Here is a 19,098-nt window from a genome sequence, read left to right as displayed (position 1 = left end):
CTACGTAAGCGCTGAAAGCAAAAATGTCCCTAATTTTCGCAACAAATTTTGAAGCTATATTCAAAATCTACTAGTCTTCTAGTTATTTAAAAAAAAAACAAAAAAATGGGACCCACCTGCAAGCACTTCCTTTCGATTAAAATATTTTTCATCAAAATCGGACCACCAGGGGCGGAGATTCGCGGTAACACACATAAAAAAAAAAAAAAATACAGTCGAATTGATAACCTCCTTCTTTTTGAAGTCGGCTAAAAATGTTTCATTTGTTTAGTGTTCTGGAGTTAATGTTGGGTGTATTTAAATCTGAAGTTACTGTATGTTTAAGAATTACAAAAAAAAAATTGTAAATTCGTTGTATTTGAAAAAGTTAAAAGTTTTTGGTACGAAAACATGTTTAAATTATATTTTAAAAAAAAAGTGTTAAAATGTTTCGGTTTGTTTATTCATAAGTTGACCCCATAATTTGTTGTTCATTCAAGGATAATGTTATTTTGTTAATGATGATTGTGATTGAAGATAGTTTTCTTTAAATTGCAATGGCTTAGTTTTTTTTAGTACGGGTTCATTGTTTTGGTCGAAAATGTAAAACATGTATGTGTATATCAACATCTGTCATGTATGCTATGTGTTGTTGAAAACTTAATTTGTTGTAAAGTAGGTACTGTAATGTGTATTGTATATTTTTTTGAAGAAGGGAAGTGTTGGTTTTGAAAACTGTGTATTTGTTGTAATTCTTTTAAGGGAGAGATTGTAATATATTGTGGTAAATGTAGGAAGGTTAGTATAACCTACCGTCTGTATATTTGAAAATAAATCAGTCCCAAACCAACCGCCGTTTAATTAATACCGATACACTACAGAAAGAAAAAAAAATGTTGTCAAAAACTCACCTTCAAACGCACAGATGGGAAGTAAAACCCATTTGTGGGTTCTAAAGGATATCTGCCCTCAGCCTGCAGCAGCTTGCAGGCAGTGACAAGTGCCTGCAGGCGGGAGCTGAGGCGGCCGCGCCGCACACACTCTAGACACCTCGCCAGCGCTGCCTCGTAACATTCCCGCAACCATCGTGTGTATTCCGCCTCAGGACTGTGGTCTAAGGTAAATTCAATTAAAATTTAATTACGAAAATAAGTCACACTTCATAATGTTATGTTATTTAAACCTTACGGTTACTTACGTTCGGTTCTATATCAAGACATGCAGATGTTGTATGTTGTTGGACAATGAATATGTTGTCTAACACATATATTGTTTATATAGAATTAAAGATACATGGTGGTATTAAAGATATAGGGCAGTCATTTAATAGGAACAAGTCAGAGAGTAATACTAAATAACTAACAAAAACTATTGCACCATTGGTCAAATTGAAGTTGTCAATAAAACACTAACAATGTATATAAGTTTGTTCCCACTTTGCAAACCTATATTATGTAAAGTTAGTTAAAACAATACCGTAATAACAGTATGTTACACAAATCATTCGCAAGTCCGTCAACTTTTACATAAGGCAGTAATGTCACATGTTACAAAATGCGACTACATGAGGTTTATTTTGGAAACCTCATGTATCTGCGGGCTAGATGTGTACAGGTAGCAGTGGCGTGCGGTGATTTACAGAGATCACGCGCCGAGTGAAACATGCCAGCGCTATCGTTTTTCAATCGCGCTCTACAGGGCTGCAAACTTTCAATAAATGTGACGACTACTGGCTGAAAAAAAAAAAACGACAACCATGACTCTACATCTAGTCGATACTAAAAATGGCGGCCAGTGTCATGTATGCCTTGATCTTTAGCTTGATTATTAGCGGGCGCAAAAAAACAATCTCAAACCAACTAGAAGAATTCCGATCAAACCCAGCAGCCCTATCAATATATACCGCTGTTAATTTCGAAGAGTACTATTCTGATATGCCACTACTAAATAATGCTCGATTTTCACGATCATAAATTCAATAGAGTTCGATTTTTTTATTTATTCGAAGCGAATATAGATTTATAATATTACTGATAAGTAAAATAAAAAGTTTGATCGAGCAATTTAATGTTAGTTGAAATGATTTCGTGATATTTAAATCCATTAGTGCGTGCGAGACCCAACCAGTGGCTTACAATTTTTTTTTAATTTAGATTTTTCTGTTCTATGTAGCCTTCGGTTATTTGTTAATTGCCCAAAATTTTATGCTGGGAACTCAAACGATTTGGAAGAATTATCCAATATGTTTTTAAATATCGCTTAACATCGTTAAACATGTTATAATTTTGTAAAAAAATTCGACGCAATAATGGTAATAAAATTGGAAGGACTCGGACAGTACTGTACTGCCTGAGTCCTTACAACTTTATTACATCATCAATGTGCACACATTGTTTAGAATGCGAAGCGCATGCGTGTTTGCATAATGCATTCGATGACGCGACCCGCTGCCCTTCCTGGTCAGAATTAATGAGCCTCGCCAAAGCCAAGGTTGACGACAGGGGGCGCGTCCGTCTCAACAATACTCCCGCTAAAATCGGGCATGTCAAGACCTCATTTGAAATGTAGATTATATTAGAACCCTGTCTTCAATTCACTATAATAATTGTGAGGTTAATTGGTTTTAGTTAGATTGTTGCTATGTTATTTTAATAACGGTATACTCATACATCGTAATTTACCGTCATATGGAATATGTGTTTTCCACTGAGTTTTAAATGTCACTTAGAAGAATAACACCACATTTTATGTCAAGAAACTTCTCCATATTTATCTTTCACACGTAAACATTCAACACAAACGTTTTACATTTATATCTAAGCTTTAAATTGACATACAGACTGACAAATTTTAATACATATAGTAATTCATTAATTCGTACGATGAACCCGTTTGCGCCTTGCTTATATATCCGTTTCCGCATAAAATTAATTGGGCCGTGACACGCGGAAGGATGCGCGCTAGCAACAACTCATGTAAATTGCCCACGCGCCCGCAACCTGCTGGGGGTGGATAGGACCACATAAATTAATATTACCATACACTACTATTGATATGACCAATCAGGTCTTTGAATAATTCCATAAAATGTCACCAGCTTTAAATTTATTCTGCATAATAAATAACTTCCATCAACATCGCACATTGCATGCATGTAAAAGAAAAAGATATTTTTATCTTAATTCTGATTTTTTTATATAATCCCAGTTTTAATGAATTACTTAAAATAATATTAAATGTAGTATGAAAAAGCATAGCAGAGTTTAACGAAAATATTTAAATCTAAGAACATAACTCTGATGTAACAGGAGACATTTATAGAAGTTTACGATAAGCTCGTACCGGGGAAACATACAATATAAATAATTATAATTAATTAAAAACAATATAAATAAAATGGGGATAAAATAATTCTAGCCTTTCAGTCTTTTGGCATTTAGCTATGGTTCCCGGTTAAATACGTCGAATAACCTGAATGTAATCAAATAATATCAGTATTGTATTGTCGAATTCTAATCTAATTAACCTTAGACACGAGACCAAATGTGTTAACGGGTACCTTCCCAAAAGCTCGGGCGGAGCGTTAACCATGCCAAATTGATACTTCTCCCCTAGAATATAAAACCCCCATTGCCATGACAAAGCATCTCATTAGCATTCATTGTGCGCTCGCGGCCGCGCTCTCTCGAATAAAGCATCTGTTAAATGTCTCGTGCCGGCTAAAACTTGGCCATAATTATCTGTTAACATTCCTAAGTTTGACCCCGCGAGAATCACGGCCAGAATCGAGCACTCGCAAACTCGGCACGGGCCCTCCGGAGGCGTTTTACTTCCCTAATAATCAGGCTCATGGAGATTTTTAATGAAAAAGATCGTTCGCCGTTATTTAGAAAGTTGGTAAAAGGGATCTCCGTTGGAAGTTTGTTTTGATTTAGTACTGCGCTACCGACGTTGATTGTATCCTTTTCGGTGGCTTTGCATCGGATTAGAACTAATTAAAAATTTGCGCGGGTCGCGTTGATTGCTTGCGGCTTTGATGGATGTCGCCGATTACTCGTCAACGTGATCCTTATCACTTATATAAAAAATAAAATCCGCTCTGAAAATTTATTTCCCCATAAGGCCGGCAGATAAAAATAAAAAGTACCAATCGCTTCTGGATGATCCGAGCAGTATCCATTGGCCGCCCTAATGGTTTTCAAATAAACCAGTCCACCGCTAATGTTTCCGAATTTGTAAAAAGCGTTACATCGCACTAATTGATATCAACTTTTGTTGTTTTTGTTTTCCGTTCGAAACAGGTAGGCTTATTTTGAGCGGAACGTGATTATTATTTCTATATTTCGTGTTTTGTTTAATTTGGCAAAAAAATACAACAGATATTTTTGATTGATGATAAATTGGCACTGGTAGTATTCTTTACAGATCATTTCCGGCGTTGTATTGTGATGTTCTGATCATATTTCTGACACATGAAATCTGTTATTGAACATCCAGTTCATATCGCCTGTTTGATTTCTTTTCAAATTAAATTATAATTCAGTTTACAATACAATCGCAAAATGTTAAACGGCGCCAGTTCGGCTTTCCCAACTTTGATGGACAGAGTTGCAAAGTCAGGTCTATGCAGTGCGGTGAATAAAGTATGTCATAACGTCATAAGTCGACATTAATCATGACTGACAGAATAATTTGGTCCGACGATATCGTTTGAAAGCAAACTGAATGTATTTTGATAGATTCGCAAAGGTAAAATCCCCGTATCGATTTTCAATTAATCTTTTGTCCCCTTTTCTCATTTGGATGCCTATCTCGCCGAAGCGGAAAATAATCTGTGGATATTTTTATTTACTCTTCCCTTCTTTTGTTTGGTACAACGCGGATACAAAACGGGCTCGCAACGGGCTGCAATGTCGCGGCGGCCACCTCTCTTGTCTGTCACGAGATCTACCTTTCAATGCTAAATAAACAATATACGAACACAAACAGTGGAATAGTTTCCTAAGACGTTTGTGAATTTCTACTTGTATTATTTGTTTTGCATGTGCTATGTATTTAGTATATATATTTTCAGTGAACAACCATTTAAAAAAAAAAAGTAACGAAACAATAGACACCATTAAACCACAAACAACACAAACTTTAAATATAAAATAGCTTAGTTAGGTACTCTCAATTAACCTTCGTGCTTTATGGAAAGGCCATTGAATATTTCAGGCCGAACGCCGATGGACTATCGATTTCAAATTAGGTTAAAATAATATGTTATTTCAAACCTTTACCTAGCAATCAACAAACAATGTCGGCATGTATCAATTAGGATCTTTGCTTTTACCAGTCGAGCCACGAAAATAAACTTTCCCCTTCAACGTGTATACAGTAATTTATATATAATTTATCAAATATGTCCATACTTCGTACTCTTTAACTTTGTGGGGATCAATTTCATCCCCTATTGTTATTTAGCACCCTTGGGGGCTAAATTTTTACCGAAATTTAATTTCATATTTATTTATATCAAATTAGCAGCCTTAAAAATAAGTTTCAAGCTTCTAACTGTAAAAATGTCGATAATTCCATACAAACTATCACCCCCACTTTCAACCCCTTACAACCCCTTTTACACATTAAAATGTAGCCTATATCCTTCCTCAGGACCTAGACTAAATATTGGTAAGGGTAACAGCGAAACATTGTAAACAAAACATTCACCAAAACCTCACATATTGCCAAACAAAATTTCATCCCCTATTGTTTACAATGCATTTGAAATGTTCAGATGGAAATATGATTCAATTCTAAGAAATATTGTTAAAGAATAAGTTACACTTACAGAACTCTAATAACGTCAAATATGTATACAGTTAAATGTTTTTATTATTTATAATGAATCCATCCAATAGGTTTTTAAAAATCACAATTTCACCGATCAATTGTGAAATACGTTACTTAACAATCGGATTAGGTATATTGCAAACTGTGATCTTAAATCATTGTTTTTAAATAAGTAAGTGTCTAATTAAAAAGAAAGCTCTTCAGTTTTATCAAAATAAAAAAAAAAACAAGAAGGCTAAGATATGTTAAGACATGGAATATATTTATCGGATTCCTTAAATGTTGTCTGAGAATAAATTTCTAATAAAACTACACGACAGCGGTCACTTAAGTGAATTGCGTTGGATCCTCACGATAGCGAATATCGTTCTTATATATTATACCTTTATACCATTACAATATCCAAAACGTGTTAAATATTACATAATGATATAAGACACGCCAATATTACAAAGAGCGTCGGTGGCTCAGGGGTTAAACACTTGACCTCTAATCTGCAGGTACTAGGTGCGAATCCCGCCATGTGCCAATGTGTTTTTTGATATTCGATTTACATATGTACATCTATCCGACGTTCTTACGTTGAAGGAAAACATCGTGATGCAACCTGCACATATCAGACTTAAGCCCAGTAACCCCTAAGTTATGTAGGCTCCGAGACCCTCAGTGGGGACGAATAGTAAGCTGATGATGATTTTTTGTTTATTTTTCTGAAATATATAAAAATACTCATAGATTTTAATCACCAAAAAAATAACTCCAGAACAATTATACATATGATGGTACATCTTCTCTCTTTTATATAAGCACTAAGAAATACTGGTCAGTTTTGTTAACAGATCTTTAGTCTTTCACTTTTCACCAATAAGCTATTGGTTTGCTATTATTAATTTAATAACCTATTTCACAATTAAACGGTAAAAGAGGCATCCACAAATCCGCACAATTTAAACGTTAGTAACGCTTGTTAATTATGTGAAGTAGAGGCGATGGGTACATTGTCAATAATGCGGTCCCAGCGCCACGCCTATAACTGATTAACGTTAAAGCAATGGTGGATGCCTTACTTCATTAGCAACATGAGGTTGATTCTGCTTAAATAATGACAGAATCAGGCTTCTATATATCGTGTATATAGAGCGAATGGCCGGCTAATTTAATTCCCGAATAGAATATTAGTTGAACATTAATTTAATATTACTGTAGAGAACAATAGTCGTAATTTAGCATAGTCATGTAGCATGTATATGGTATGCTAAAAAAAAAACAAGAAATACCTGAAAAGGGACTTAGAAATAAAGAAACGTGGAGAGAAAATTTTATTGTTTCGTAACAAAAGAGCACGTAATTCAATAAAGCTGTGCCTTTTGTGTTTATATTCGCCAACCACATATTTGGAACACAAAGAATCTCGCAATACTACAAACTGTTTAGTTTTCATCGAACGTTTGATTAATTTTCTAGTCGCACAAAAAAAAAACCTTTATCGAGTATTAGAGTCGCATCGTTCATTCGTTTTAAATCTAGTTTGGTAAAATTTATCATAGCTTATGGGTAATAATAGTTTATAATTAAAATCGATTATTAAATATAGTTAATTTCGTCATCAACTGATTCGTTGTCAAAAGTCGATAATGTTAAGTTGTGTACTAAAGACGAAAGTTCATAAGATATTCTTTAAACATTATAATATTTTTTTTGTTTATTTCAAAACCATTAACAGCACTCAGTGTTCGTGAAACATGCCACTTTCCTAAGGCTATCTTGTTAAACTTCTGGGGCGAGGAAGAATATAAAATTAACAATTAGGATGAAACACTAAAAGCCCGCGTCATTAACCGCCATATTGATATTTTATTTTAGTTGCAGATGGATAATTTGGATATATTACTCAGTTCCAAATGAAAGCCTAATTTTCTAAATAATTCATACCGCACTAGTCAACCTTAAATTTATAAATTCTAGAATATTTGGAGAAACACACCTAACTTAGACTGACTCCACTCTGTTTCTAAATATTCTGAAAATTACAACTTGTAGGATATAAATTTGAAATTGTAATGGCCGCCATGTATGAAAAGTGACATTTATATTTTCCAACAAATAGGCGTTCAATTGAAATGGGATAAAGATACCTGGTTATCTTTTTATACCTTTTCTTATTTTACATACAATTATATTTGAGTAACTAATAGTAAAGTTCAATCATTAATTGATATCGTGACTGTACTATCGATGAAATAATTTCCATGATACTTTTTCTACTTATGTTAAACATCGAAATTAGAAATAGGCAAATAACTTTAAAGCGCGTTGCGTAGCATAGCGTAGCGAGCAAACCTGCAGCGATGTAGCTATTTGATTACTTAAATTTTTCAGCTCATTATTCTCAAACATAATATAATAAAATTGTATCATTTATAAAGAAATGCTTTCCATTTAATTAAACATTTACTATATATGCTTACGTTATAAAATTGTTACAGTACGGGTTTGAAACTTGTAAAAGAAAAAAGATATCGATCAACTGAGCGCCGTAGGGTCGGTCAGGCTACCCGTGCGGAATTCACACTTCGTTTGTTGACACTGTTTTGCGATAGGGTTACACTGAACTTACATAGAAATAAAGTGTCTTGTATTTTATTTCAATTTAAAAAAGCAAAATTTTTTTACATTTAAAATCTGTTCACGGACGGACAATTATATTTACAGATTGGACACATGTTAATTCAAACAAGCAGCAATTATTTAGCTAATTATTTGAGCCACTTTTAAACAGAAGGTTGATATCGAAAGCAGTAAAATAGGCAGCAGCTATAATTTTTAAAATATAAATATCGGAAAATAAGAGGTCTAAACTTTACTTATATATGTTAATAGGTATATGTTCATATAACATAAAGAATGAACATCGAATGTAAATCCTATACATATTTATATGGGCTTCCAAGTTTCACCCATAATTTAATGGATCTGCTAGTTACATAATGTTTACTTAATTTGCCTGAACAAAAGTACTTGTAACTTAAGTAAGAATTTATGTGGAGACGTATCTCTAATAACTGTAGGTGAAATTTTTTCTTTAAAACAAACTACACCTCGAAGCGATTACGAAAAAACCATGACTTATTCCCAATAAACATGAGAAGAATCTGTGGTTAAACATATGTAGTTATGTCTGGTGATAATGTTTCTAGCAAATTTACAACTAAGTTGTGGTTATGTATCAACAACAATTTTTGTTGTTGTTTGAGTTGTTTTTATACAAGTTTTTCGATAATGGAAACCTACAAATGTAATTTCTGTTAGTACAAATGCTAGTTTGGCTAGAGTTGATTAATTCGTATACCACATATGGAAACATATTTCCGTACGCTGTGGAAGGCTTAATTCATAGAAGTGTAATATTAGGTCCTTACATATGAAATTGGCGTTTTGTGTGGGAGGAACAAAAAGTCGAATATTTTTTAATATAATATATTTAATTAATCAAAGTATGAACCATTATTTTCTATGCACTTTTGCCATCTCATAGGTAGTTCATTGATCCCTTTACTAAAAAAACCAGTCGGACGGGAATCAATAAAATCTTTGAAGGCGATTTGGACTGCCCCATCGGAGTTGAATTTTTTCCCTTGCAAGAAGTTATCCAAATTTCGAAAAAAATGGTAATCTGTTGGAGCAAGGTCCGGGGAGTACGGGGGATGTCTTAGACTTTCCAATTGAAGCTCTTCTAATTTAGTAGCCGTATGTTGCGCAGTGTGTGGTCTAGCGTTGTCGTGAAGCAGCAGTGGCGTGGAGCGATTGACCAGCCTAGGTTGTTTAGCCGCTAGCTTTTCCATCACGGTTTGCAATTGCTGACAATAGACATCAGCCGTAATAGTCTGGCCAGATTTGAGAAAACTGTAATGAACAATACCGGCACTAGTCCACCAAACGCTTACAAGTAACTTTTTTGGGGTTAATTTTCGCTTGGGGCAGGATTTGGCTGGCTGGCCAGGATCCAACCATTGCGCTGAGCGCTTCCGATTATCGTAAAGAACCCATTTTTCATCACAGGTAATGATTCGGTTTAAAATACCTTCATTATTGTGCCGGTTTAGTAATGTAACGCAACAGTCGACGCGCGTTTGCCGGTTTGCTTCAGTCAATTCGTGAGGTACCCACCTTTCAAGCTTTTTAATCTTCCCAATTTGCTTCAAGTGAATTAAAACAGTTTTATCACTAACATCGCAGCCTGCAGCTAACTCGGACGTGGTTTGCGATGGATCCGCTTCCACAATAGCCTTCAACTCTTCATTATCAACTTGAGTCTCAGGCCGTCCACGGGGCTTGTTCTGCAGATCGAAATTTCCAGAACGAAAACGTTGGAACCAAAAACGAACTGTGTTTTCTTTTGCAACACGACCGCCATACACATCATTCACCCTTCGAGTCGTTTCCGCAGCACTAGTGCCACGGCGGAACTCGTACTCGTAAATAATGCGATATTTTAAGTTTTCCATTTTGTAAAATGAGTGACGCAAACAGAAAAAAACAGAAGAAAAAAAACCAATGAATGACGGTCATCGAACCACAAATACATGAGTCTATAGCTGTACAAATTTGAATTTGGAATTCCTTACCAAAGAGGAGAAATTCGTGATTAAAGTGGCCAGTACGAAAAACGCCAATTTCATATGTAAGGACCTAATATAGTGTATTTGAATCTAAAACAGAACTGGCTGACTGCCAGATAAGCTCTTACAATTATTGAGCACGTTCACTACGTATTAGGTGCCATATGGAAAATGTTTTTCGTACCCTTATTTTCATATTGATTTGTGGTATTATAAAACGTGAGTTATACCAATCCATATTGTTATTGCATACATAATTTTGTCAATATATTGGTGATCTTATATGTTTTTGGTTCGTAAATAGAAAAATATTTATGTTCTTATGAAGGTTAAAGCCGTGATTGATATGTGATTTATTCAATCCGGTAAAAATACGAAGAAGGTTTTTAATTATAAAATTGATAATTTTCTCAACAAAGTTATTTATTCAGTCACATATTTCATATTTTTATACTTTCAAGGTTTACTCATCTATTTAGGTTTTTATGTATTCTAAGACAGTCGTAAAAAGTTGAACGTGTATTGCCGTAAATGAAGCTTCGACACTTGCGGTATTTTTAAAACAGAAATTAAATACTGCAAACTCTTACAAACAATTAAGGGTAGATAGAATTAAGGGATAACAGATGTTTGATTTTCGTGATTAGATAACAATAGTTACTGAAATAACTGTGAATTTTATTTATTTTTAATTTATCTTTTCTATAATTAATTGTTGTTTATTAGTTGCAAGGTCATTATTGTTTTAGAGAAAATTATTAAATATAGAGTCTCAAAGTAAATATTCGCATATACTTGTACCGACCGTACCAAAACAACGAAGTGTACAAAAAGGGTTCTAATTTATCAAAGCCCCGCGGGTTTTAAGGAACAAAATTATTCAACGTGAGATCAAAAGTTACTAGGGATGGAATTTTTTATGTTTTCCGCTGTACCTATTTTGATCATACACTTTCTTGTGAATTGAAGTTTTCCCGATCCGGTTTTTTGGTGTGAATAAATAATGCGGATAAATAAGTTTTCTTTGGCATCTTTGTTTTGTCGGAGTATAAGCACAGGAAGAGAATATTTCCCCTTCCTATGCATCCCCTCCTTCGCCAAATATACTTTGTACGCGCACGAGCCCGCGCGAGTGACGTCACCGCACCGCAGCGAGCTGGCACCGCCGCGAGCGCCGCTTCCCCGTCCCGGCAGTCGCAAACCTACAACGACGCGAGACGCACGCTCTTTTGTATTAAAAATTTGCTGTAATTTTCTACAAATATACGGATTTTATGTACAATTTTGTTTTGCTGAATTCATCGCAAACAAAGTGGCGACCGTGACAGGACTGTCAAATCTACAATTCAACGAGAAGACGAAGTTAAACGTCGTCGTAATATAACGGAATTCACTTCGCAACAGGGCCGACGGAAATACTGGTTTGAATACTATTCTGGAGGTCAACCTAAGGGAGGTGATTCGTTCCTTATACAAATTCCTCTTTCTTCTGTTTCTTTGTGTAAATGAATGCTAATTTCTCTTGAGTGTTATTGAAGGATCTAGCTTTATGCGTTCTTCTACCGCTAACTAGCTAAGTGCACAAAACTTTCTACAGTTATTTAAATATTGCAATTACGTCTCGCCGCTCGATACTATTTACAGTGCATAATAATTAATTACGACTCGCAAGAATAACTTTTTCTGTATCTTTTTAATTAAATACAGGCTTAATTAATTACTATAGTTTAGTACATTGCTAAGTAAATTGCTTTGAGCTTAACAGCAAATATTTTAGTCTTTAGTTAGGGCTAAAGTAAAATTATAAATAGTACATCAGCATTTTGCTCTTACAAGCACGTCGTTTATTAATTTTTTTAAACGATTGCCAAGCTTATTTCGATTGAAAATTTTGTTCTTTTTCTTAACAGTTATCTTAAATTATATTATTTAAACATTTTAACGGTTTTGCCTAACGTTTCAGCTGTGGAAGAAATATCATTACGCTTACAACGTGCGGGGCGCAGCCAGCGTCAGCAACGGAACAAACACTTTGGGGCTCGCACGGTTTGACTGCACATTTTTAATTTTTAAATAGCTCATTCTTTCTGCTACACGATGCCGGAGAGTGAATCGTATGGATTGAAAGAATTGTTGAAAAAACGTAGTACAATAAAAGGTCGATTGACTAAATTTAAAGAGTATTTAACCGTTTTATCTCAAATTAAGCCTGTGGATTTGACTACTTTACAAATTAAAGAAGTTACTTTAAGATTGGCAAAATTTCAAGAATTGTTTTCATCATTTGATAATTTACAGAGTCAAATTGAATTGTTAAGCGTTGATGATGATGAACAGCTTAAAGAAAGGGACCTATTAGAGAATCAATTTTATTCTTCTATTTCAACTGCACAAGATATCCTTGACGCAATTCCAGTTACTAAAGAGCGTTTCGATGGGTCCATGGCTTCTGCTGTTTCAGGTAGTTGTTCTCACGCTATTAACACTGTTAAGTTACCTACAATTAAATTACCTACCTTTGACGGAAACTACCTCAAATGGCTGGAATTCAGGGATACCTTCGACTCGTTGATTAATTCCAATGATTCTATACCTACTATAAATAAATTCCATTATTTACGATCAGCTTTAGAAGGAAGTGCTACTGTTGTAATAAAATCAATAGAGTTTACTACGGCGAATTACAAGGTTGCGTGGGATTTATTATGTGAAAGATATAACAATAAAAATATATTAATTAATAATCACCTAAAGGCGTTGTATCACATTGAACCTATTACTCGAGAGTCTTTTAAAGCCCTACGTTACCTTATAGATCAAGTGTCAAAGAATTTAAGGGCACTCGGTACTTTAGGCTTGCCAACGGAGCAATGGGATGTTTTGGTTGTGTTTATGATGTCATCTAAGTTAGACGTTACAACTAATAGAAAGTGGGAGGAGCACAAAAACAGTCTTACCACATTGCCTACTTTAAATGATTTTAATACGTTTTTGAGAAATCGCGCTGATGTCTTGGAAACAACTCAAAGTACCCGGTGCGATAGGCCTGATAACAAGTCACATTTCAAATCACAACATTCTTCTAAGTCTTTAGTAGCCGCAAGTACTAGTACTGTAGCTCAAAAACGTATATGTAGTATTTGTAAAAACGATCATCGTGTTTACCTATGTCCTACATTTTTAGAAATGAGCTTAAAAGAGAGACAAGATAAAACTGATAAGTTGAAATTATGTGCAAATTGTCTTCGCGAAGGGCATAATGTAAACCGATGTCGTTTAAAGGGATGCTGTCGCTCGTGTAAAGGTAAACATAATAGTCTACTTCACATAGAACAAGAAAATGTTTTAACCTCTGCGCCTGTCTCATTGGCAGTGTCTAGCACTAAACAAGTTTTATTGTGTACTGCTGTTGTTGATATAGTTAACCCACAAAATAATGTGTGTAAACCAGCTCGGATCTTATTAGACACTGGGAGCCAGTCATGCTTTATAACAAATGCTCTAAAAAATAAATTAGATCTTTCTATTAATAAAATAAACTCCGTCAACGTATCTGGCATAAATAATATAGGCTTCAATATTTCTGAGCGCTGTCATATTCAATTGAATTCTCGAGTAAGCTCTTTCACGACTAAGCTAGACTGTTTAGTTGTTCCTAACATTACTGGGACTGTACCTAGTAAAGAAATTAAGTTGCATAACTTAAAATTGCCATTAAATATTACGCTTGCTGACCCCGAATTTTATGAACCGTCTGAAATTGACATACTTATAGGGGCAGACGTCTTCTGGGATATAATAGGTAGCCAGCAGATAAAATTAGGTCCATGCCTGCCAACATTGCAAGACTCTAAACTAGGGTGGCTTATATCTGGTCCGGTAGGTGTTGCTTGTTCCAAAGGCAAAGTTATATGCAATTTCACACAATCGGATTTACATGAAACAATGAAGAAGTTTTGGGAGGTGGAAGAATTACCCGCATCTAGTAAAAATAATTCACTCTCACTGGAGGAACAGTTATGTGAAACTCACTTTATTCAAAATACTACTAGATTAAGCAGTGGTAGATTTTCAGTTAAAATGCCTTTTAAAGAGTCTCCTGAACACTCTTTAGGTGAATCATTTTACAGTGCAAGGGGTAGATTTTTTAATTTAGAGAAAAAACTTTATAAAAATGAACGTACTAAAAAACATTACTCAGACTTCATAAAAGAATACCAAGATTTAGGTCATTTGTCAGAAATTGAACGGCCGCGATTTGGATTTTACTTACCTCATCACGCAGTGATACGTGAACAAAGTGAGACTAGCAAACTTAGGGTAGTGTTCGACGCTTCGGCTAAGTCCTCCTCAGGCAAGTCCTTAAATGATTTACAATTGGTAGGGCCTGTAGTTCAAAGCGATCTATTTTCAATTTTATTACGGTTTAGAATACATAAATTTGTTTTAACAGGAGATATTGAAAAAATGTATCGTCAGGTGGAAATCGACGCTTCTCAGCGACATTTGCAGCTTATACTGTGGCGTGAGAGTGATGAGCAGCCTCTCAAAACATTGCAATTAAATACAGTTACTTACGGTACGGCATCGGCTCCATTTTTGGCCACTAGATGTCTATTACAACTGGCACACGAATGTCAAGATGAAACTATAGCCAACGTTTTAAAGCGTGATTTTTACGTGGATGATCTCAATACGGGTTCAAACACTATTCAGGAACTTAGGCGAATATACAATGGTGTTAATGATACTTTAAAATCAGCTTGTTTTCCTTTACGCAAATTTCGCACAAATTGCCCTGAGTTATTTAATAGTAAAGATAACGTCTGTGAAGTTCGCGATTGGAATAAAGAATCTACTGTCTTAGGACTTAACACGTTAACTGCGGATTGAGGCAGAACAGGCCCAAAGCGTGACTTCTCGCTGGTGCGGCAGTCAAAATCGGGTTGTTTCGCTCTGTGCGGGAGGCTACTAGATCAGTATTTCTATGAGTACGACAGAGTCAAATATATAGAAATGTTTCTCTTGCGATATCTAGCCCAATGGCGTAATTAGATAAAAATGAGGTCCTACAGGCCCCAAACGCACTGAAAAGAAATTAATTACGCCTAGTGCGGATTGAGGTCAAATCTATCTCAAAATTTGTAGGCCTCATGGCCGAACTGCACGAAGCGCGGGCGGCGCGGGCGCCGCGCTTCCTAGCTTAGTGTTGTGAAAAATTTCGATAACGTTTCGAGTTTCGAGGACGTTTTGGCAGGATTTATTAAAGATTGAGCGTAGAACTTTATTTTAAAATCCTTAACGTTTTAAACCAATAATACCAAATAAGTCAGATGAAGAACTCATCTGACTTATTTGAAAATGTTTATTGGAGTTATGAGAAACTATATTGACCTCGGTAAAAATTTTACTTATACCATACAAAACCTAAATTACTGCAACTTTGAATTTTAAGGGGGTGGCCTATGTCTATGATGAACCAAAAGTGCATAAATCGGACACAGAATGTATTTACGAGCCAGAAACACAACACTAATAGCCAAGCTACTATTAACTAATTCTACTTAAATAGCACGATTAATACGTCTTATACTTACCTAATATAATATTCGCACGCACGCACGCACGCACATTCACCACTAACAATACTCAATTATCATCATTATTTTTTTTTGCACATGGGTGTTGCCTTAAAATGTGTGCTCAGTTGTGGATTATTCTTCACTGTTATTTTAAGCAAGTCACAGTTCCATTCGAAGTTTAGTCCATAGTGGCAATTTTTACCATTGTGTGCTGATCATCGTTTTTGTACAGAGAACGTTGAATGTTTTTGCTGATTATTCGCTGAGACGAGAGCAAAAGCTTGCTCTCGTCACACCATGACTAAAATCCAATATTTCAATAACAAAAATCCCCTTTGCAATTTTGCCCTTTTTTAAGTGTGGATTGTTTTGCTAATGCTGCAGCATGGGACTTGATGTACCTATTACTCATATATTTTAATGTTATATTTATATTTCTGGTTTACAATTCCAGATTCCTTAATAGTAGGAAGTCTTATCTTCTTTTGGAAAGTTCGAGTTGTTTCTTCGGTGGCCACGGCTGCTATACTGAAATTAGTAAGACTAGGTACATACATACATACACACAGACCCACACTCTCACATATGTACTACGCGGTAACGTAAACGCAAACAAGACATATATTAGTATGTTATGCTACTAGGTAGCAAAGTTGATTATTGCGTGCGAGGTGGCATTGTTCAAAGGCGACCTCTACAAGAAAACCGAGCGACCAACAATCATCATGCTCCCTCATACGATGTTTTTCAACACACTTGTGAGTAAAAAAAAAAGAAGTAAACGCAAAAACACTTACGAAATCCAAAATAAACAACAAAACTCAAATTAAAAAAAAAAGGAAATTTCCTTTCCTTTCAGGTATAGTAAAATAACTACGCGCTAGGGCATAATTTGTACCATATATGCCTAAAATTTTTATTTTTATTTTTTTATTTTTTTATTTTTATTTATTTATTTATTTATGCCTAAAATCGATGAACGGATAAGTACACGCACAGACAAAGCCACGCACACACACACACAAACACACACGCAGACACACGCGCACGCACAAACACAGACACACACACACACGCACGCACACACACACACACACAAGAGATCTAAAATATATATTTTATTTCAAGATTTCCTATCGGCAGATGTGCTGATAATTTGTTCCAAAGAGGTGGACAAAGAAAGCGCTGCGTAGGTTGCTACGAAAAATTAAGATTGACATTGAATGGCACGCAAGCTGCTAAGAAAACTAAAAAAATTGTGACTTTTTGTGTCCAGTGTGACAAATCTTTTTGTTTACCATATTTTAATGAAAAACATTTTCAGTGATTAATACTCAATAAACATTTATCGTAACTACGACTCTCTTTTAATCCCATCACTAGTCGATGCATTAATTGACCTTCCTTTCAGTGCGATTTGAGGCAGAACCGATGACAAATTTTTAATTTTACTTTATTCATTAACGAAACGTCCTAACTCCAGGCGAAGCTAGATTCATATTATGCACATATTTAAGTTCATAATAGTGAAGTTTCAAGCAAATATCGTCTAATTTGGATTTTTTAAAAATGTTTTTCGAAAACATAATTTTGTGAGGCAGGAGAGGCCTCAATAGCACTGGAAAAAAGTTCAACTTTGCCACGAACAGACCTCAAACGCACTGGCTGAAAGTTCCGCCAAAATGGCCTCGCAGCTAACGTGTTAACTGGTCTCCTAAATCGGATATGCTGTTTTTCTGTGCTAATATGAAAGTGCAGGACATAGTCACTAAAAGAATAGTAACCTCTATGACTTGTAGAATATTTGATCCTTTGGGCTTATTGTCTGCTTGTATAATTAAATGTAAAATATTTCTTCAGCAACTCTGGATAAATAAAATTGGTTGGGATGATCCCATTCCTTCTGAAGATTCTCGTAAATGGTCAGACTTTATGCGCAGTCTATCGCGATTGTCATCTATAAAAATACCTAGACATGTGATACAATTTGTTGAGTGCGAAATTGATTTGCACTGTTTTGTAGACGCAGCTCAACACGCATACGGAGCCACAGTATACTTGCGAGCTATTGACAAAGAAGGCCAGATACATATACAACTGTTATGTGCTAAGGCCCGAGTTACGCCATTAAAGGCACTTACAATACCCCGCCTAGAATTGTGTGGTGCTTTATTAGGAGCTTGGTTATGTGATAAAGTACTAGAATCGCTTCCTTGTAACATCCGCAGTAAAACTATATGGACAGATTCTACCATTGTATTAGGTTGGTTAAGAACGCAATCTAGAAACTTAAAAACTTTTGTCAGTAACAGAGTAAATGAAATAAATGAGCTTACTCAGGGATTTACTTGGATGCATGTGCCAACAGATCAGAATCCTGCAGATTTAGCTTCAAGGGGTGTTGACCCACAACAACTTCAGGATTCTACACTGTGGTGGCGAGGTCCTTCCTTCCTTCTGAAGGAAGAATCGGAATGGCCAAAACAAAGTTCTATATCCATTAATAACTTACCGGAATTAAAAGTTTTTACAGTAAATGAAGGGAAAATAGACACAAAGGGTTGTTCGTTGATTGACTTTAATGAATACTCACGATTTGATAAATTGAAAAGAATAGTAGCTTATATATTAAGATTTATTAACAAATGTCGAAAGACGGCTATTCAAAAGACTGGTGCTCCTGATATAGAGGAGTTGGACAAGTCTCTGAATCTATTAGTGAGACAAGCCCAATTTGAATCTTTCGCAACTGAGATTAACAATATTTCAAATAATAAAAAGTTGAACCATAAATCTAGGCTTTTATCATTAGATCCCTTTGTAGATTCTGAAGGAATTCTTCGAGTAGGTGGTAGATTACAGAATTCCAATTTTAACTTTGACAAAAAGCATCCTATACTGTTAGATGGCAAACATCACCTCTCTTTATTGCTTATGAGACACGAGCATATACGTTTATTTCATGCTGGTCCTCAACTACTACTAGCTGCGGTGCGTGAGGAATTTTGGCCTATCGGAGGCAGAAACTTAGCCCGCAATGTAACTAGAAAGTGTGTAATTTGTACTCGTATGCGCGGATCTGT

At 35.3% G+C, this 19,098-nt stretch overlaps 1 protein-coding gene across 1 annotated transcript; it reads left to right on the top strand.

The window, feature by feature from the left end:
* Positions 1–12,261: 12,261 nt before the first annotated feature.
* LOC123723057 lies at positions 12,262–18,863 on the top strand. Its single transcript, XM_045685598.1, has 3 exons — positions 12,262–14,646; positions 18,540–18,631; positions 18,840–18,863. Exons 1-3 carry the CDS (start codon positions 12,531–12,533, stop codon positions 18,861–18,863), a joined length of 2,232 nt encoding a protein of 743 aa, XP_045541554.1. The 5' UTR covers positions 12,262–12,530.
* Positions 18,864–19,098: the final 235 nt, after the last annotated feature.

The sequence above is a fragment of the Papilio machaon genome, chromosome W (genome assembly GCF_912999745.1).
Source record: "Papilio machaon chromosome W, ilPapMach1.1, whole genome shotgun sequence".
NCBI classification, from domain to species: domain Eukaryota; kingdom Metazoa; phylum Arthropoda; class Insecta; order Lepidoptera; family Papilionidae; genus Papilio; species Papilio machaon.
Note: the sequence above shows the minus strand (reverse complement) of the source record. Positions and strands in the feature narration are given on the sequence as shown.